The sequence below is a fragment of the Orbicella faveolata genome, unplaced genomic scaffold (assembly GCF_042242905.1).
Source record: "Orbicella faveolata isolate gen_17 unplaced genomic scaffold, um_ofav_v1 contig_26, whole genome shotgun sequence".
Classification (NCBI taxonomy): domain Eukaryota; kingdom Metazoa; phylum Cnidaria; class Anthozoa; order Scleractinia; family Merulinidae; genus Orbicella; species Orbicella faveolata.
In genome coordinates, this window is record NW_028301554.1 from 11079779 (window position 1) to 11102456 (window position 22678).

The 22678-nt window shown below is 37.8% G+C and overlaps 1 protein-coding gene and 1 pseudogene across 2 annotated transcripts in view; one reads left to right on the forward strand and one right to left on the reverse strand.

Annotated features, from left to right (window-relative positions):
* The window catches only part of LOC110067110 (uncharacterized), a 94773-nt gene that overhangs the window by 58990 nt on the left and 13105 nt on the right, over positions 1 to 22678 (forward strand). For both annotated transcript variants that reach the window (XM_089295227.1, XM_020774402.2), the window contains exon 5: positions 20170 to 20677. In XM_089295227.1, the coding sequence (XP_089151353.1) occupies positions 20170 to 20677 (508 nt within the window). The remainder of the gene's footprint in view (positions 1 to 20169; positions 20678 to 22678) is intronic.
* LOC149108142 (uncharacterized) lies at positions 4233 to 5881 on the reverse strand (annotated as a pseudogene).

Consider the following 22678-nt stretch of genomic DNA (forward strand, 5'->3'; position numbering starts at 1 on the left):
TTTGGAGTCGTCGGAACTGCTTTAAATTGGTTTGACTCATTTCTGTCTGGTCGCAAACAACGTATTCTTGTCGGTGATAAGACTTCTGACGACTTCAATCTGAACTGTGGAGTCCCCCAGGGCAGTTGTATGGGCCCTATTTTATTTACTCTCTACGTCTCCCATCTCTTTAACATTATTTCACAGCACCTCCCTTCCATCCATGGTTATGCTGACGACACCCAGATTTACCTTTCCTTCTGACCTTGTTCTATCCATTCGGAATTTAACGCTGTCTCTGTCATTGAAAAGTGCATCGCTGATGTCCGCTCTTGGTTTATTGGTAATCGTCTAATGATCAATGACGCGAAAACTGAATTTCTAATTATTGGCTCCCGTCAACAACTTGAAAAAACATCTATTGATTCTATTATCATTGGCGACACTGTCATTAAACCGTTAGAAAGCGTCCGGAACCTTGGGGCCTGGTTCGATGCTCATATGTGAATGAATGTTCACATTGGCAAGATTTGTAGCAAGGCTTTTCGCGGACTATACAACATAAGACGGATCAGAAAATTCCTTACCGCGCAATCCACAAAGACACTGATCCACGCCTTTGTATCTTTGCACCTTGATTACTGCAATGCACTTCTATTTGGTCTACCTAAATACCAGATTGATCGTTTACAGAAAGTTCAGAATGCCACGGCTAGAATGATTTTTCGGATTGCGAAATTTGATCATATCACACCCGCTCTTATCGACTTACATTGGCTCCCAGTATCGTTTAGAGTTCAGTTTAAATTGCTTCTTCTTGTTTACAAGGCACTACACAACCAAAGTCCTTCCTACATAAATGATCTTTTATCCCTGAAACCAGCTACTAATTACGCTCTTCGTTCGTCTGCAAAATCTCTTCTGGTTGTTCCAAAAGTCAACTGCTCTACACTTGGGGATCGGGCCTTTGCTCATGCTGCACCTGTTTTATGGAACTCGCTGCCATTAACTATAAGAACAAGTAGCAGCCTCGCCATTTTCAAAAAGCAACTGAAAACATTTCTTTTTAAGAAAGCTTTTGACTTGTGGAAATAGTTTTAAAGTTTAGCATAGTTGTTGTAATAGTTTTAAAGTTTAGTGATTTCCATTTATTCATTTATTTTAACTTAATGTAAAGCGCTTTTGAGTATGTTTGTATAGTTCTAGCGCTATACAAGTCTATTATTATTATTATTATTATATTAATCTAGTCAGTAATCTGATTGTTTTTGTGTCTAGTGCTTTTGCACTAGACACATGTAAAAGCGGTAAAACAGATAGCTTAAACTACTTCATATACAGGAAAATATGACATCATGCCCTAATAGTTTCTACGAAGTCTCCTCTTGTGATAAATTTCATGAAGAAGACTACAAGTGAAAATGCGTAAGCAAATCGATATGTCACCGTTATTCGTCAGTCTGCTGGAGCAGGGTCCGAGCAGTCAAAGCAAATATTTGGACTAATCCTCTTGCAATGAATATTGCCCTCACAGAATCTTTGTACTACAAAAATTAGCGTCATCGAATGAAATTGTCTGAGCAGTGTGCATGTGGGTCTGAGTTGAAATGTTCGAGAAGAAAGGGGTGAATATTTTTGCTTTAGGCAGTTTATTAGCGTCACTAAATCCGAGATTAACATCATTACAAACACTACACCCCTTCAAGACACGTGGTTCTGTGTTGAAGTATTTGCGAAGAGAGAGGTCAAGACATATTTTGCTTTCACGCTGTTTCACTGAAGGAGTCAGGAGGAGGGTATTGCATGTGGTGAGTAAACCAGTGCTTTCTATCTTTTATTGACCTTTATCATGTTTTTCTTCAGAGGTACTTTTTTACTATGCCATGGCTTTCGAAGTACTCTTCAATGTGGAAGACTGAAATGCTTTAAAAAATGCCTTCCAGTTTTAGATCGATCTTGGGCCCCATTGAGGACAAACTGGATATCCATATTTACTCTCCATGCCTTAAGACGAGTAACATAATTGTTGATCCTTATTTCATTTGGTGGTAATGTTAAAAATATGGTTGGAGAGTTTAATACTGATTTTATAGCCAATTTATAGTTATTTTCAGCAGTTCCTCAAATGTTACACATTCACCTTCTTTCAAATCATTTAATTGTTTTAGTTTTCCAAGTGACTTTGTGTTGTTTTATGTTGTGGAGGTGTATCATTCTCTAAAGAATAAAGTATTTCAGTTGCTCTCATAGGTGGTTGTGAGTAATGAAATCAACATTCATTCTTTTGATTTCTTTCTACAGGTATGAGAATGCTGGTGAATCTGCCTGTTAACCAGCTTGTGCAGTTCCGGGTCATTAACTGGCAATTGACAACAAATAATGTTATCAATAAGCTCTGTAACAATAGCATCATCATCGTTTTAGTAGGAAATTGTGCAGCACTGCTGGATAGTTCAGAAGCATGCACTTTATAAAATTATATTATTATCATTATCATTATTATTATCATTATCATTATCATTATTATTATCATTATCACTATCATGATCATTATCATGATCATTATCATTATTATTATTATTATTAACGTCATCAACTCAAAATACTGGTGCATTTTCTAGCCATATAAGCATGTGAATGTGAGGTGAACCTTGTTGCTGGTATTCCACCCTGTAGAATAAGTCAGAAATGTTTCCTAATGCTAGTGCTTCACCATTTTCTCTGACATGCCTGTTTCCATATGTATATATGTTAGTTCATTTTGGGACATATTCATGCTGTGGCACCTGGGAAAATTTAGTGGGGGCGAGGGAAAATAACAATGAAATAAAAAATCAATGAAGTATAAAAGTGGCAGAACGAAACACCTGATTCTCCACTTTGCATAAAAAATATTATCTTCATATGTATATATTTAAGTTCATTTTGGGACATGTTTGTCAGTATGGCATCTAGAAAAAATTAGTGAGGGCAAGGGAAAATGACGAAATAAAAAAGCACAAAGTATAAAAGTGGGAGAAAGAAACACCTGATATTTCACTTTGCATAAAAAATTTTCAATGACCTTGAGCTGTTATTGATAAAACCATTTCTTACACCTGCATGGAGCAAACAACACTACAATGCTTTTAAGGCTTTTCAACCCCAAAATAATAATGAATAATAACAAAATACAAACATATGTTTAGAACCCACAATTACATTAACCACGAGAAATTTCTCAGGGCAAAACAATATCTGCATGTAAACCATCAATTCCCAGTATCCACCCTGCACTAGACATATGTTCGCATTGCAGACCTATTTTTAAAAGATACTGGAAGATTTCTGCTTGATTCGATCTGAGTACAATGCCAACGAGTAAAATTGACATCTTGATACCTGAGTGCAGCATCAATTCATGAGTAAGATTGATAATTCTTTCTACATACTAAATAAATCATTGACAAAACTGATTCTTACTTGATACTGAGTGCAGCATAAATGAATAAGATTAATTCCTAATTAAAATTGATCAGCTGACTGAAGTAAAAGCTAATAAGAAGTAAGATTGATTCCTGCTTAATACTGAATAAAACATCAAAAAGTAAGTCTTTATTTTTATAAATGTGCTATACTTCAAAATGTCTAGGTTAGATTTATATGCAGGATTTTAATGTGGAGTAATATAGTTGTTTTGTTGTGTCCATTTATTTAATATTTGATGGAGGCCAACTGTTTTTGCATCTACATTTGGCACACTATTCACAACAATCCCATTCCTGCTCAGTTGAAATAGGGTATGGAAATAATAATTGACTTGCATTTGTGTTACATATTCAGAGTCCCCATCAATGCATGGGTGTGCGTCTTATCCACACAAAAAATGAAAAGGATGCACAGTTTTTTGGCAAAGTGCATCCTTGGGATCCAGGAAAAAAGCTCCGACTAGTTGGGAAACTGGGTCTGGAGGGCCCTGCCCAAATATCTCTGCGTTCATCATGGCATGTCCTTTGAGGCACCATTTTGTCATTTGTCAGATCATGTCTACACAAAAGCATTTATTCGATATTTTCCAGCCTTCAACATTGAGTAAACCTGAAAAAAGGAAACTTGAAAGTGATACAGATTAGGGGGGGGGGATGATACCCAGGCGAAGAAATGCAAATTTTGTCCTAAATGGCTGGTAAAAATTAGGGATAAGAAAGAACAATGTTTCAGTGACATGACACCATTTTCAAGTTCAAATGCAAAAAGATAAACTGTCAGAAAATTCACTCAAGATTAACATACTTCGTAATTACATATGAAATGTCACGCATTCCAAATAGGTTTGCTTGGATTGAGTCTGACTGGACATTGAGAGATGGTGTTAATTCTCTAATTAGCAGCATTTCATGCACTAAACAATTGAACTTATTCAAGCACTTCCTGAGAACAGAAAAATGTCTGTACACGTCTTTTGGAGCAATAAAGTGTTTGTTATTGAAGTGTTTGCCAGTGGAAGAAGACTGTTTAGTGTGTTGAGCCATGCGTTGGCAGTACACATAACTTACAAAACTTGCATCGCTCAAGTCACATTGAGATTTATAAATTACGCGTTGTTGGTTAACAATAGGTGGTTTAATCCCGTGCACTTTTAGCTCTCACTGGATCTTATCACTAACAAAAACGAGTTGAATGACAGTGTGGGTCTTCAAGCTCAGGTCTTTCAGCTGTTTATGGACCAAGTCTGCAGAATCCTGGTCTTTGAAGGGCAAGACTATTCAAACTGTTGGGTTCTCTCTTTGGGCAGGTCTTGGTTGCAGGTCTTCAACTTTAGAGGCAATAAACGACTTGACTGTCGAGTTGATAAGGTGCTGTGGATATTTCAGCCGGGAGAAAACTGCTGTCAGATGGTCACATTCTTCAGAAAAATACGACCAGCACGATGTTGAGCAATATACACGGTCAAGCATGGTTTTCAAAAGTCCTCGTTTATATCACATGTCAACATGGCTCTGGTAGTGGAGCAAAAGACCTGTGTTAGTAGGTTTTATGTAGACTTTGGATTCCTAGAAAAGGAAGCAGACCATTACTCTCTCTTTCCATGGTGAACTTCACTGATGAGTGGCGGTTGGTGAGCACTTGAAGAAAGGTAGCTGCTGATGCTGTGTCAGGCATTATAGTTTAAGTGTTGTCAACATATCTCTTATAAAATGAAGGCATTTTACCTTCACAAACCAGAGTTTCTTCAATGGCTCCCATGAAGACATAAGCGAGTAGTGGCCTGAGTGGAGAGCCCATGGCAACGCCATCAGTCTGTTCGTAAAGTTGTCCATTGAACTGGAACAGTTGGTCTTTGGTGGATGCTTTGAGAAGATCTACTCGGTCTATTTTGCCGAGGTTCAACTGGTGTGTTTCATTGAACCAGTTATTCACAAATGCTTTATCATCGAGTATCTGTATTGTTTCCTCTAAGGACTCGTTGGTAAATAGCAAGGAAACATCATACGACACTAGAATATCACCAGTATTGATCTGCAGTTGACAAATTTCGTCCGCAAACTCAAAAAACGTCAGTTATGGTGTACTGGTTATAGGATAAAGGCTGTGATTTCTCCTCTAACCATTTTGCCAATCCATAGTTGTACGTCTGTGTGGCAGATAGGATGGGAGGCATAGCTAGGCATTCTTTATGGGTCTTGGGCAACCCATACAAGTGTGCTAGCCAGGAGCCTGTGGGTCGCACAGAATCAGCTGTCGACTTTGGTAGAATTCTATGGGCAATGGATTCCAGCTCTTTCTCCTTTTGGAGGAGTGGGAGGTAATGTTTAGGTGGTCTGCCTCTAGTCTTCAGCCTCTCTGGATCAACCACTCTAAATTTAGTTGCGTCATTTATGGATGCCTCTGATAACAAGCATAGATTTTCTGGCTTATCCATGACAACTACCCCTGAACCTTTGTCTGGTTTTGTGATGACAATATCATCTTGTCGTTTCAACTGGGTCATGGCTTTAAGGAGTGATTTGGGGGGCTTAGGGCCTCTTCAGTGGATTTAGTTAAGTGCTACAGTTTGTAGGGTTGCAGCAGAAAGATCTTTGAGGTCTTCAGGTTGGGCTCGAGCCTCCAGTATGCTTTTTCGAAGCTGGCCTTTACTTAGGTGGAGGATACCCGTTGCGGGAAGGCAAATTTCAAGCCACGACGTAGGACCAGTTCTTGAAAGAAAGATAATTCATACGATGAGATGTTTAGTATGTGCTCATTGACGTCCATCTCCTTGTTCTTGCCTTCCCTCAACGTGTATCCTCCACCGAAGTAAAGGCAGTTTATATTTTTGCATTTGAACTTGAAAATGGTGTCCTGATGTCACCGAAACATTACTCTTTCTTATCACTAATTGTTACTTGTTTATGCTTTACAAAACCTTTGCTTTTAAAATATAATTTGACCGAAAAACAAAATAACAAAGTGCAAAGTTTGTCTCAATGCCTATGGCTGTAATTCTAAACCACCACAAAATTTCGTGCATGGAGCAAATAGTTTTGAGTGCTCATCTAAGGCTCCTTTTATGTGGTCTCAGGTACCTGAGACAACCCACCCCTGAGGTAACTTTATTAAGCATTTTTATGAGAAAATGGTTTCCCTACAGGCTGAGTCAAAGTTGACCCTGCATGATCATTCATAACCCTTAGGTGCACTAACCCTTATTGAATAATCAAATGTACAAATATCCATCTTTTTTTGAGTTTCCCTTAGTCATTTCCCTTAGTTTCCCTTAGTCATTACCTGTGTGGTGCTCTTCTATGGGGCTCTTTACAAAGGTGCGGTTCTTCCCAGACCAGTAAACACCAAAGATTGCAAGAGTTCGCACTGTGGATCTGATAAGAGTTTGTCTGATTACGTTTGTTGCAAGATTGTTATTGAACACTCAAGCCTCAAAATAGTATGACTAGATGTACCTCGACCTCGCATCGAATAGCGGAGCCTTGATTACATGTCGTTTTTGCCAAAGACTACAAGTTTAGTTCAGCATGACGAAGTCTGAACACTTGAAACGCTCCCAGAAGCAGGCTTTTAGCCAGGATTCCATGAGTGGCCATCCACTAACAAATATGGGGCCAAAGGTCCCACCCTGCCAGGAGGTTTGGTGGTATCCCCCCCCCCCCCCCAGGAAATTTAAAAAAATTGTGCATTTTCCGGGATATTCAGCCAATAAGTGTATTGATTGGCTTTGAATGTTAATGCATCATTTTCATTGCCAAAAACCTAAAATCAGGGGGTGGGGGGGGGAGGCTGGCAGCTATCTTTGATCTCACTGCTTTTCTGGTTTCTATGATCACGCCAGAAAAGAAATCTGTCAGTCATTTGAGAACTGTAGCAAGCATGTGTAAAATGCGAACATGACATGAGAGAACCACAACATGTTTTGCTGCCATTTCTGTCCAGGATTTGCCTTCAATTGTATCATTTTTTATTCGCTCTTAGTACTCTTTAGCAACAGCTCTGAGACAATCAGGTCTAAGGGAATGAAGGGACAACTTTGTGTCAGATTAGCAACAAGTTTCAGCCTGACATTTTCCAGCTGAGCATGGTGAATTTCACATTCTTGGTTGCTGTATCAGGAAGATAACTATTGTAGGCTGCTTTTATTTTGCTGCAGAAATTTTAAAGGTCATTACCTCCAATCTTCACACTGACATAAGAGAAGTTTTCCTTGCAATTATTCTTCTCTAATTTCTGTTGAAAATAGCGAAGCCTCCGAATGTAAGCTTAAGTCTTTTAAATATTTCCAAACTGTTCAGAGTTGGATATTTAAACTTGAGCTTATGTTAAATAAGCTTTTCCATCTACAGTTTTATCCATCTTAATTTACTTATGAAACACCACATTTATGTTATGATTTAATTCCCTGTGATATGTTGAGTTTGAAGACTTTCTACAAGTGATTTAAATCATGAAACTTGAAGGCAGTTACAAAGCACTCAACAAGATTTGCATGTTTCAATAATGCAGTGATAGTAAAGGTTTTGGAAACTTCCATTCCTTACTGTTCAGTACCAGTTTGAAGTCTCAAAATAAATTTGAAAGCATTTTCCTGCTTGAGCCTCTGCATGGGAATGCCCAAAATGGAATTGCTGGGCACAGACTCAATGTGAACTTTTATTATGTTGAGGTATTTCATTTACAAGCTTAAAATTTACAATTTCTTGGGCTGTGGAAATAAAGAAAGCAGCTTCTGCTCACATGCTTAACCTTTGGCATAATTTGTACTGGTGATAAACATCAGTATTATTTGTGTGGTGGAAGAAAACTCTGTCATACTTCTGGATATCAAAATAGGGCTGCCATACACTCATCTGCAAAGGGAGATATGAAATAGACCCAGAGAAGGCAAATGAGCCATGTTACCTGCATGTGTGTGCTAGCTAGTGATGAGGTAGACAGGCAAAATGACCATTTATCAAGAAAATTGACTGTAGCTTGGACAAACCTGAGTCAACAGAACCTCCACAATGTTGAATTAGGTCAATTTTGATACTTGGCTCCAAGGCTTTGGAGAATATTAAGAAGTTGTATCAAGTGCAAGGGATATTTGTTTTATTTCTTAAAGGCATCGAGATGAGTAAGGATTAAGCACATCGAATTTGGCCTAAAGTGCATGTTGCCAATCAGAAGCTAGTTCCTTTAATGAAAGGACAATAATTAAATAAGACAATAAGAAAGGCTAACATAAAGTCAGATGAATCCAGTCTTTAATTATAGTACTTGCCTCAAATGGCAATTCTTGGTGCAATAGAGGACCATAAACTGTTTGAAAACCTTTTCAGAGGCAGCAAAACAACATTGTTCCAGGGACTAATTAGATCAGGAAAGGGCAACAAAATGAAGTAGTGAAGTCAAACATCCTGTGCAATCTCTATCACAACTACTTGATGGGGCCCTAATTATTTAAACAGTCAAGTCTGGAAGATCAAAACAAATGTCTGAGGATAATTATGAAGAAACAAAAACAAAAATTATTAGTATCAAATATGGACCAAAGAGATGGTGATGATTCTCAATTTTGCAGATGGAACTATCCACTATTCACTTTGGTAAATAACGCCAGATGCTTTCTCTGAAACTGCAACAGACCTCTTGTAGTAATAAGTTATTAGGTGACAGGCAAAATCCTCAACCTAACGTAACAGAAAAGCGCCATACCTACTGTTCTCATCATAAAACATGCTATAACTCTGTATATTTAACTCTGTCAGTTAATTCAGTGCAAACAGAAGGGTCGCGGCACTGCATAAAATGGAAATCCTTACTAACATGGAATCCAGAAATACAGAAATACTTCAGATTATCCCATCGATATTACACCACTACACAAAAAATGCTCGAAAGAAATGTTACACCGTGATTACTGCAATCTGGCTCACACCGAAATAAACATCCACATTGCTTCATAGTGGAGTTCCTGCTCACATGTTTACAGTGCAATATTTATCCCTGCTCCCTCAAAATGCCCAGAATTTAGATGTAGGGCAACTAGAACTTTTCCTTAGATGTTTGAACGTGCAACAAGCAAAACGTTTACAACACTTTACAAATGCTTTCCGCTCATGGAAGTCTGCCTTGATTCTAATTCCCACGAATCGATAATAAATTTGTTTCCCATATACACCAAATGGAGAAACCTCATAAAAATCCCACCACCATATATGGAACTACACATTATTTCAAGTCATTAGACATAACTTTACATCACTAAAGGACACTAGACATCAACGTACATCATTTCACATTATTAGACACTGTTCACTATCAACAGGCATCATAATCCATCACCACATGTGATTCACCCTCAGTAGACATCATTTACCATAACTTAGCATCCTTCACCATCACTAGACATCACTCACCATCACTAGTCATCATTCAACATCACTAGACATAATTCAGCATCACTAGTCATCATTCAACATTACAAGACATCATCCACCATCACTAGACATCATTCACCATCACTAGATGTAATTCACCATCACTAGACGTAATTCAGCATCACTAGTCATCATACAACATCACAAGACATCATTCACCATCACTAGCTAGCTAGCTAGATAGATAGATAGATAGATAGATAGAAAACTTTATTTAACCACGGTGACTGATCAAAAAATTACAAAACATTGCACTTTTGTTCTTCCCAAAAGCTGTGAAATAATTACAACTAGGATCTTTTTTTTAAATATATAAATACAAGTTTACATCAATATATTAAATATGATATGTTAAGTATGTATAAATAAATCTTGATTACAAGTCTAAAAGTTGATAGAGAGATTGAGAGATTCTAATTTCTGTTTAAAAGCTCTCATGGATTTTTCGTATTTCATTTCATCTGGTAATACATTCCAGATGAAATTACTAGACGTTATTCATCATCACTAGACATCATTCACCATCACTAGACATCATTCACCATTACTAGACATCATTCACCATCACTTCCTTGGCTTATGGTACTTCCCGAAACGAAACGAAACGGTACTTTGCAAAATGGTACTTTGCGAAATGGTACTTTGCGAAACGGTACTTTGCGAAACGGTACTTTGTGAATAGTTACTTTGCGAAATGGTACTTTGCGAAATGGTACGTTGCGAAACGAAAATATTGTAAAAATATTGAATGGGGCAAATAAACATTGATTGCAAAACAGGTATAAGTCGACCCAGGTTTGCGTGATGCCTGACAGGAAATGAAGAGTCTTTTCTAATTTAAGCATGAAGTTAGAAATACCGGCAACTGATGAGATCCACATGGAGGATCGAAACCATGATCTTGCCTGAACTAAGCCGAACAATGGCATATAAAACACGCAAAAGACAGTCAGCAGGACTTGGGCGTAAACAGCTACATTTGAATCATGTGGTGCCAGAACAACCAAAGGAGGATCAAACCTATACATAGAGCAAGAGAAACATAAGCTCGATCAGATAGCTGCAAGAAACATAAGAATGTCTCTAGACAAACGTATAGCTTTCTCAAAGTAAAGCTACGGCGTCTCCAAAGGAAATCGTACAGAGCAAATATGATATCCGGGATAAGGATCTACCTACTGTGCTTGCAAACAGTTCTAATCAAAGCCGGGTGCGGCGTCACAATGTAGAATGCAAGTAAGCAACGCGTTCACGGTAAATTTCATATTTTGTCCCTCAAAAGCAAATTCCTGAAATGAAACTAATTCCTTGAAATAAGCCTAAACAATGCATAAACACATGGCGAATTACAGAGGTGTCAAACTCAACGAGTCGCCATGCAGATAACAGCGGAAACCAGAGGGTCCACAATAGGGTTCTCAGATCCCGCTTTCCCACCCATTTTTTCCTGCTAATCCCGCCATTCCGCCCTTTTATGCTGGAAATCCCGATCCCGCCCACTTTTCAAAGACGTTTCTGCGTTAATTATTAACTTATTAATTTAATAATTAATTTAATTATTAACACAGAAACTTTTTAAAAATAGGCATCGCATAAAAGATCACAAAAGAATATAATGGCTAGCAGATAAGTAAGAACAAATCATTATAACGTTTCTTTCTGTAAACGGTTTACTGTTTTTTCTTTTGTCCACGTATCAGTGAAAGAAATGATTGTTCAATCCCAGATTCAAGAGATGGCCCGCAAACACAATTGACAGTTCCTTTCAAAGTTTTCAGTGTCTTCACTTTCCTTTAAATCTGGGCTCAGAACTTTTCTTTCCGAATGGAGGCATTCCTGCTCGCAAATCCTTTTCGTAATATATGGTGACGCAATTCGTAATGTTACATACTTCGTTCAGTAAATCACTATCACCGCCATTCGGTGTGGCCATCCTGCACAAAACAAGGCAAGCGCTCTGGAAAAGGTCAAAAGACTAGAAACACTAGAAAGGATCGGGAGGCCAAGATTGCAGACGCAAGCGTCAAAAATGTTGGAAATGGACAGATGTCATTGATGTCGGAGGTCAACACAAATGATTGCAATAGGACTCAAAGACCTCATACAGTTTCATGATACTAACATGGTCAAGCGATAATGGATACGTTTGAGAGAACCTGACAGGGTACAGAGCTGTTGCTATTCATTACTTGAAACCTGACGCAGCTATATGCACAAAAGGTTCGTTTCTGCCAGCTTGTGGTTTTTGCGCTGGTCAATAACAATTTATGTGGTCACGTAAGAATTGAAATCCCATATCCCACTCTGTTCCCCTTGCGAATCCTGCATCCCAACCCCATAAAAACACAAAATCCCACTCTCGCTAGTAATTGTAACTCCCGCTTCCCGCCTCCGTTTTCTGCTCAAATCCCAAATATCACCACGAATAAAAGCCAAATCCCGCATCCCACCAAAGCTATTGGAAACCCTCAAACCATGCAGACCTATGAGTTATAAAAATTTGCCATAGCACGATCTAGCAGCTCAACTCCACTTAAAATTCCTCCTTATTACACAACATGACGTGCCTTCATGAACACAAGTGAAGCGACAAGAAAGGTCAAGTGACCGAACAGAGAACAGCAAATCTACAAATGTCATGAACCGTAGAAGTCATTTAGGCTAGTCAACCCCATTTTACACAGATTATACGCATTTTTGAGTGGTCTGCGTTTCGTTTTCCAGGTGTCTGTTTGAGAGATCTGTGTTCAGCTAATTAAAAGAGCTGCTTACCATTTATGCAAATTTCTTAACTAAAATGCCGCACCGACTGTTCTATTCTATGGATAACTTCGTGCTTAAATTAGAAAAGACTCTTCATTTCCTGTCAGGCACCACGCAAACCTGGGTTGACTTACACCTGTTTTGCAATCAATGTTTATTTGCCCCATTCAATATTTTTACAATATTTTCGTTTCGCAAAGTACCGTAAGCCAACATCCTTCACTATTACTAGACGTAAATCAGCATCTCTAGAGATAATTCACCATCACTAGACATAATTTACCATCACTAGACGTAATTCACCGTCACTAGACGTAATTCAGCATCACTAGTCATCATTTAACAGCACAAGACATCATTCACCATCATTAGACGTAATTCACCATCACTAGACATAATTCACCATCACTCGACATCAATCACCATCACTAGACATCATTCACCATCACTAGACATCATTCACCATCACTAGGCATCATTCAACATCACTAGACGTCATTCACCATCACTACACATCACTCACCATCTCTAGATGTAATTCAGCATCTGTAGACATATTACTTACCATCACTAGACGCCATTCACCATCACTAGACGTAATTCACCATCACTAGACGTCATTCACCATCACTAGACATCACTCACCACTTGATGTAATTCAGCATCACTAGTCATCATTCAACATCACAAGACATCATTCACCATCACTTGACATCATTTACCACCACTAGAAGTAATTCACCATCACTAGACATCATTCACCATCAATAGACATCATTCACGATTACATGTACTAGACGTAATTCACCATCACTAGACATCACTCACCATCACTAGATGTAATTCAGCATCTCTAGACATAATTCACCATTACTAGACATAATTTATCATCACTATATGTAATTCACCATCACTAGGCATCATTCACCATCACTAGACGTAATTCACCATCACTAGACATAATTCACCATCATTAGACGTAATTCAGTATCAGTAGTCATCATTCAACAGCACAAGACATCATTCACCGTCACTAAACACAATTCATCATCAGTAGACATAATTTACTATCACTATATGTAATTCACCATCACTAGACATCATTTACCATCACTAGACATCATTCACCATCACTAAACGTAATTCACCATCACTAGACATCAAGCACCATCACTAGGCATCATTCACCATAACTAGACATAATTCACCATCACTAGGCATCCATTCAACATCACTAGCCATCATTCACCATCACTAGACGTCATTCACCATCACTAGACATCATTTACCATCACTAGACATCACTCACCATCACTAGACATAATTTACCATCACTAGACATCAATCACCATCACTAGACAATATTCACCATTACTAGACATAATTCAGTATCTCTAGACAATTCACCATCACTAGACATCATTCACCATCACTAGACGTAATTCACCATCACTAGACATCAATCACTATCACTAGACAATGTAATATTCACCATTACTAGACATAATTCAGTATCTCTAGACATAATTCACCATCACTAGATGATATTCAACATCACTGGACATTATTCACCATAACTAGACATCATTCACCATCACTAGGAATCATTTAACATCAGTAGACATCATTCACCGTCACTAGATGTCCTTGACCATCACTAGATGTCATTTACCATCACTAGACATCATTTACCATCGCTAGACGTCATTCCACGTCACTAAACTTCATTCACCATCACTAAAAGTCTTTCACGATCACTAGATGTCATTCACCATCACAAGACGTCACTCACGATCACCATCGCTAGACGTCATTCACCGTCACTGGACGTCATTCGGCGTCACTAGACATCATTCACCATCACAAGACATCATCTTCCATCACTAGACGTCATTCACCAAATTCAAAATGTAAAATCCGCATAGCTGCCTTCCCTATAGAATATGAACACTCCCAAGGTAAATAATACTCTCACCATCATCGACATCATCTGGCATTTGGTGTGCCGGCACTGCGTATTGATAATTCTAAATGTCGCATTTTTCTGAAAGCAAAAGAAGAATTTCTACTCAAATTAATAAGAAGAGTGGTGCTTGTACAATTGAAGGAATGCTAGAGCTCTTTGAACAGTAAAACAAAAGAGTATGTTGACACAAACACGTACACTCTTATGCATTATTCGGCGCAACTTAAGAATAATATTTCTCTTCAAATGCAAGTAAACTTTATAATAATAAAACAAATAAAAAAGCCTTGACTGTACTTTGTTCTTTTATAAAGCACTCAAGGAAGTGACGAGGGCACTCAACAACAACAACAACAATTTTTTTCAGTATTGCCATATAAGTACATGGTATTACCCATTATAAATGTAATTACAATAGTAATAGAAATATATGTGTATGTATATTTATATGTTTCATCAAATTCCAAGAGACTGTCTGAAACCATACATAAATGAACATAAGCAGCTATTAGTTGACATATATGATAGGTAATTTAGGGATGAACCGTTTGGTAATAATACTGGGTCGGTGTCTTGTGTATCAAGCAGGAAAGGGATTTCATTTAAATAGATTGAAAACCATTGGAGAAAGGTTGCAGCCTTGTCTGACACCATTACGGTAATCAAAGAATTTACTTCTTTGGAAACCGTGTTTAATGGATCATTCTGTTTTGGAATAGAGAGCATTAATCATGCAGGTCATAACATGTTCCTCCAATTTTGTATCTGAGTAATTTGCAAAGTAAACTGTCATGCCATACTGAATCAAAGGCCTTTTTAAAACCTATGAAACCGGTGTAAAGTTTGCATTTGGTTGTATGAGTGAGGTATTTATCAATTAGAGTTCTAAGGGCGTAGTTATGGTCAGTCGTGCAATGATTTAACACAAAGGCAATTTGAGCTTTGTGTAAGATATTGTGGTCCCCTAGAAAATTTTTCAGTCGGTTATTGAGGACAGCACCGAAAAGTTTTCCTAGGCAGTGACGTATTTATACATATGCCACTATAATTTGCTGGGTCTTGTTTGTCTCCAGATTTGAATATGGGAGTTATTACACCCTCGCACCAACGTTGTGGAAAGTACCCATTGGTAAGGATATGGTTAAACAGTTTGCAGATTCCGGACTTTAAGTGGGGCTGAGAGCTGGTTTTGCGCATTTCATTTTGTATTCTGTCAGGACCAGGGGCTTTTCCAGGTTTTAAAGTTTTATTGTAGTTTCAATTTCTTCGAGAGAAATAGGGTCATTTAGATAGATTTGATCATCTTTCTGTTGTTCTAAGGCTGAGTTGTTGTTCAGAACAGACAGGTTGAATTTAGATAATATTGAAGGTTTTGATTTTGAATGCAAATTTTCAAAATGATCATATATAGTTTGTTAGTGGTTGTTTCCAGCATACCCTTTGTAACATTTTTATCAGTTTCATTTAGTGATTTCAAATAGCTCCAAAGTGCGTGCTTTCCTTTGTGTTTAATTAGGTTGTCGATTTTTGAGTTATGTAGTTTGATTTTCTTGAATTTGATAAGTTTTTTAATTTTTTTGCAAACCATATGGTAACCCTGCCTAAGAGTTTCATCATAAGGATTTCTATGTTTTTTTATTAGATAGCTTGGTCAAAGTCTTCCTCAGTTGGAAACATTCTTGGGCAAACCATTTCTTTGAGTGTTGTTCTTTACAAGCCTTCTTTTGGCAGTTTAATTTGAGAGAACTTGAAGGTATTTCATTTAGTAGATCAGTGAATGTTTGAGCGGCCAGATTAATTCCGTCTCTTGTATGGTCAAAAGGCATTTGTTTGAACATTAGAGGACGTGATTGGAATTCATCTGAAAGAATTGTAGGAAAAACAGTCACCTGCGGCTCGTGTTACAACCACTCTCTACAAAAGAGGCAGGGCATTAAAAAATATACTCATACGAGCTTAACTATAAAGGTCAAACTAGCATCCCCCAAAACCGCGTGGACTCTTAAAATTTTCTTTTAGTTTTGCATTACAACAAAAGAAATTTATTGCTGGTCATCCACTCACGCAAATCTAAGATCATGAATGATGATGATCATGATGGTGAATGATGATGATCATGATGGTGCATGATGGCAAATAGTGTCTTGTGATGATGAATGATGTCCAGTAATGGTGAATTATGTCAAGTGATGGTGAAGAATGTCTACTTATGGTAAATGATGTCTTAACTGATGGTCAATGATGTCTTAAGTGACGGGGAATTATGTCTAGTGATAGTGAATGACATCTAGTGATGGTAAATGATATCTAGTGATGGTCAAAAACGCCTGATGATGGTGAATGACACATAGTGACAGTGAATGATGTCTAGTGATGGTGAATGATGTCTAGTGATGGTGAATTACGTCCAGTGATGGTTAATTACGTCTAGTGATGGTGAGTAATGTCTAGTGATGGGAAATGATGTCTAGTGATGGTAAATTATGTGTGATGATGGTGAATATCGTCTAGTGATGGAGAATTATGTCTGGTGATCGTGAAAGACGAAGTGATGGTGAATAACGTTTAGTGATGCTGAATGACACCTAGTGATGGTAAATGATGTCTAGTGATGGTGAATAATGTCTAGTGATGGAGAAGGACGTCTAGTGATGGTAAATGATGTCTGGTGATGTTGAATGATGTCTAGTGATGGTGAGTGATGTCTAGTGATGGTGAATTATGTCTAGTGATACTGAATTACGTCTAGTGATGGTAAATGATGTCTAGTGATGGTGAATTATGTCTAGTGACCGTGAATGATGTCTAGTGATGGTGAATTACATCTAGTGATGGCGAATTACGTCTAGTGATGGTGAATTACGCCTAGTGATGGTGAATTACGTCTAGTGATGGTGAATGACACACAATCCTCCTACAAGAAGCTGCTGGCCAGCAACATTGTTTTGAATTTAACTTTGCCTAAATTACATTTAGCCGCATTAGTATTTCTCAAACTCAGTAATTCATCAAGTTAAAACAAAGAAAATCACTACTGTGAAGGAGGTTGGATACCCGGTCTTAATTAGCATAGATTTTGATGATTTTATTTCACTGTTTACTGCGTAGTTTTTATTTCAGTTGATAAAATAATATCAAATGCTTGAGACAGTGTTTCATTGGCTATCCAAACACTTCAAATTTCATCAATTTCATCTAGTGGGATATTTTCATTTGAACTCATATGACTGGTTACTGATTGTTGACATGGATCAATGGTCTGCTGTTTATGAAGGACATCTGCTTGAGTCATGAATGTCAGGAGGGTCTCTTCTGTGATACGTTGGGTTCCAGCTGAAGCCTTTACTGTTCTTTTAACAGACTTCTGTAGCTGTTCCCATAACCAAAGTCGGGTGCAGCAGGTCGGTTAAAGTGCCACAACACTCCATGTTGTGGAGAAATCCAAGATTGGCTGGGCATCTTGCATTTCTCTCTCTGCTCCAGCAAAGTTTATTCCATCGTCAGAGCAATTGTGCACTACTATCCCCCAGCTTCTTTGACACCATCCTTTCCATTGCACAGCTCTCGAGGGTAAATTGTGAAGACTATGCTGGACCACTTCTATTTTTTCCATCCACACCTCACAAAGACTGAAAATACTGTTGCCAGTACCATGACGAATAAAGACATTTTGAAGAAATTTACATAAACCAATCTGTTTTTGTGTACAAAATCTTCAGTGGCTTCTGTGCACCTTCCTCTGAGCTATAATGTAATAAAGGTTCACTACTCCTCGTGCTACAGGCCAGCTGTTTACTGTCGTTTTTAATTTTGAATTTATGCTACACATGTAAGTGAAAGGCAGTGAATTTCCCTTCATTAATGGTATCGTTGCACAGAGTGAAGTGCCACGACTCCATGAAAAACCTCTTGTGGTAGCTGGTCACACATCGTTCGAGGATCTGGGTGTCTCTTGAGTGAATGTTGGGACACATGGATGCAGCATGTTGTTTGATCACCACTTGCGCAGCCTGGATCATGTTGAGCTCCATGTGAGCTTCACGAGCACTTGGTCCCCCTGATGCAGCTGAATGAGCAGTCACAACACCTTGCTTTTTATATGATTCCTTGGATTCAGTTGATCGTTGGTCGGTACTTGGGCTCTCAATATTTGACCGAATGCTATTTCCAGACTAAAGGTTGGATCAATGTTAAATTTTCAGAGGATGTGACCCATACAATCAGATGCACCCTTCATGAAAGAAAGCACCACAAACCCCAGTAGCCCCTCTTGTAACTGTCTGGTTTAGTCTTGTTTTTCAGGCACCTCTTTAATAGCCTGTCAGGAAACCCATTCGCTTTCGAATCAGTTAAAACTTAGTTCAGGGTGTGTAGGTAGTATGTTGGTTCTGTTAAGGAGTATTTCACCTGTGGCACAACTTCAAATAATACGAGCTCCTTCCTCATTGTCAGCAATCTGTCAGCTAAGCATGAACTCTTCAACTCGATTGAGTTCTGTACAGTATACTGGTTATCCTCTTGTAAGGTTAGGAGATTGGCCCAAAGTAATCTTCTCTAGTATGTAGTAAGGAAGAATAAAGAGTAACCAAGTCTATGGTTGTTGATAAGGCAGCCATGATGGGTGTTCAGAGTTGTGCCTTTCTCCATGTTTTAGATATTTTGACATGTTTTAGATGTTGACACACTTCCTATAACTTGCAGATCAAAATTTCACTTTGCTGGTTCCAAAACAAATTTGTCTTGACGTTTTGACTGTATTAGTGTGTCAATAATTAACTGTGAAGTTGTTGCAGTGACCTTGTGTTTAGTAAGACTGCGGATTGTTTACTTGTTGTTCTGAGAACTACACGCTAGCTTTGAGCATCACATTGTTGCTTATTTTGTTTGCAGTGCCCCGCATGGTGACTTGCATTTGCTATTCATACATGAGTCAGAAAATTTTGTTATATTGAGTCAGGGTAGTTTGCATAGTCCCAGCATACTATGCAAATGACTCACTTGACGACACTTGGAATTTTTACCAAGCTAAACTCATGCAAATGTTACACAAATAGGGAGTGGAGACTGGAAATACAACGACATCTGCAATGACTGAAACTGTGTCAAAATTCGTACAGGACTGTTTATGAGAGTCTAGACTTTCATACAATTTTGATGTTGCCACTTCCTCAAATACTATCTTTTTTAAGCACTGTAAGAAATATTTTTTTTGCAAATGTTCAACCTACAGTGTACTTTGAAGTCAAGTGTCAGTAAATAGATCTGAACGTAACCAGAGGTTGCATGACATGTACGAATAGCCACTGTGTATTTTGTTTTCAATAGGAGGTCATCTCTAGCAATCTTGGTGAATAGTGGTATTAAGTGTATTTACCTGGGCTGGCTCAATAAAGCAGGAGAATCCTAAAAGTATATAGAGTTACAAAATGAAATAGGTAAGAATCTTAAAATATGAAGATGGAAATAGAAAGGTGTAGCAAATACCTCAAACAAACTATAATGAGGATCTTATGAAACAATCTTCTTTGTGTGAAAGCTCACTTAAATGTTACTTCGTGTGATTCTTTGCAGTTTGAAAGCTTTATCAGACAGCAACAGATTATGGAAGAAGTCCCATCAGATGAATGGGATTTTGGAGATGATTCAAATCTACACAAAAAAGACTTCACTGATGCAAGGAAACAATGTAAAGCAATTGTGCAGTCTGAGAGAAGTAATGAAATGTTGCATGATTCATTACCAATGAATTTAAATCCAGCTGCTTTGAAACGACTGCGGGCTGAACACCCACCAAACAGGGAACAAGAACTGGCATTATTGAAATATGCCAGAAATGGAGCAAGTAATTGTTGTCTCAGTGAAAGCGAGAGAAAAAGTTTCTGTGAAAACCATTCTCAGAACCTGATGGACCATGAAAGAGAGCAGGATTTGTATTGTGGTGAATATCAAAGAAAATTGGAGTCAGCTGGTTTTGAAGGTGTTGAGGAAAGAGAGAGCCTTTTAAGTGACTCTCAGAAAGCTACATGGGAGACTCCAAAAAGCCACTCCCTGTCAAAGTTTCTTGGTAGTATGGACGATGGTAAGTTTGACAAAAGAAAGGCCTTCCAAGTTGATGGACAGATGGTATTTTTGTTGGATGGGAAGCCTTTACTTTTACATTATACTGATTAGGCATATGTCAGGTGTAACCAGGTTACAGAGCCAAACAAACGAGTTGCAGAACCTGCAAGCCATGATATGCCTATAACTGTAGTTATGCTATAAAGATGTTTTAGTAGCAGGTGGTAAAATAAGTCACAACGTAAATATTTTGAGATTACAATTAGGCCCTGTTGACATCCCAAATACCAGACCCTTGCTTAACAGGGCTTCAAGTATCCAGATATTTCATACATTTTTTAGCTTCCCCCGCATTTTCCCTATAATCCCTATTAAAAAATTATTGTAAAATGAAAAGGGAAAAATTATTTCTAAACTCATTAACTTAGTGCTGGTGGATGTAATACCAGCAGTGAATTTCCTGGAGCAAGCAAAAGAGTGACCTGGTAAGTGCAGTACAAATGTATACCAAAGGGTAAGGAGTTATGGACCTTGAGATGGAGCCTCCCCATTTAAAAAGATCTTTAAATTATTGTTTAGTGGAAAAAGGCAATTATTAGAAAACAGTGCCAAGGGATTGAGTGAGTGCCAATGCAAGTTTCCATTTGTATTTTGAATCAAAATGGGTATATCATTATCCTCAACAGTATAAAGCAGCTTCACAGAGAGACACAAACTAATAATGAAAACATACATTTAACTTTTATGTTTGCCCCTTCCCTTGTACCTTGTGATATTTGTAGCGAAATTCTGAAAACATCCCTCTCCCTCCCCCCCAAAAAACAAAATTCAAATATATAAAAATCACTTTTTTATCTTGAAAATGATCTCAGAGACATCAAAACATTGTTTTTTATGCCTAGCCTTTATCTTAAAATGTGTTTTCAAGAAACTGCTTAATCAGAAAAAAATGTTCAAGGAAAAATGAACAGGAAAAATCAACAACAAATAAACCATTTTTTCAGAAGAGCGACTATATGTATATGAATTTCTTACCAGTACAACAACATACGAAATATAATTGGAGAGAGGATTTCTTGAATTAGTAAAATTGATGTACTTTAGTGAAATTTTCTGTTTAATTTTTGTAAACCTCTTACAGAATGCAGTCTTTGGTTACTGGTTCAATTTACTGTCAAGAAATAAAATCACACCAGAGTGGCTTCATATCTTTATTGTAATTTCCATTATCAGTAGCGAAATCACACTTGGACAGGTCCACTGATAGTCTCTTATGTGTACGTTAAACATGGGAAAAGCAGGTTACATCATGTAAATCATGGCATAATGTATGCCTGTGTGGGGTGTATATGTCTCAGGGGGTATTACCACCTAAGAAAAAAACACAATTTATGTCATCATTTTAATGACTGACACATTCACTAAAATTAAACATCAATTGAGAACTTTAGAGACCTCCATCATGTCACAAAAAGACCAACAACTTGACAAATGTAAAACAGTAAAATGTTCATTAGTAAAGACCTGACAAAAGGGTTTCAGAGCAAAAGTAAAAACAAATGAAGTGTTATCTTGACAGAAAAAAAATATGTATTGTTTAACAAGAGAAACTGAAGAGAAATTATTATAAATGCTTGTTGTTTGTATTTCTCTTTGGGTATTTGCTCATTTACCACCTTAATAAGCAAGATATAATGTATAATCTTCACCTCTGCTTTAAAGTTTTCAAACCTACAGTTTGTTTTCATATTTAGAGGGGTTCATAAAATTTTCAAGCACACCACCCACCCCCCTCAGCACCGATTCCTACTCTCCCATAGCCAGAATCCCATTTCAACCCCTCAACATTTCCAAATACAATCAACACAATTTTTGAGTTATTTTTTTGTACAAAAATACCTCTTAGTCGGCGCGTCGGGTATGTTATGGACGGGTCAATGGATGAGTGAGAGAGTGAGTGAGTGAGTGAGTGAGTGAGTGAGTGAGTGACTGAGTGAGTGACTGAGTGAGTGACTGAGTG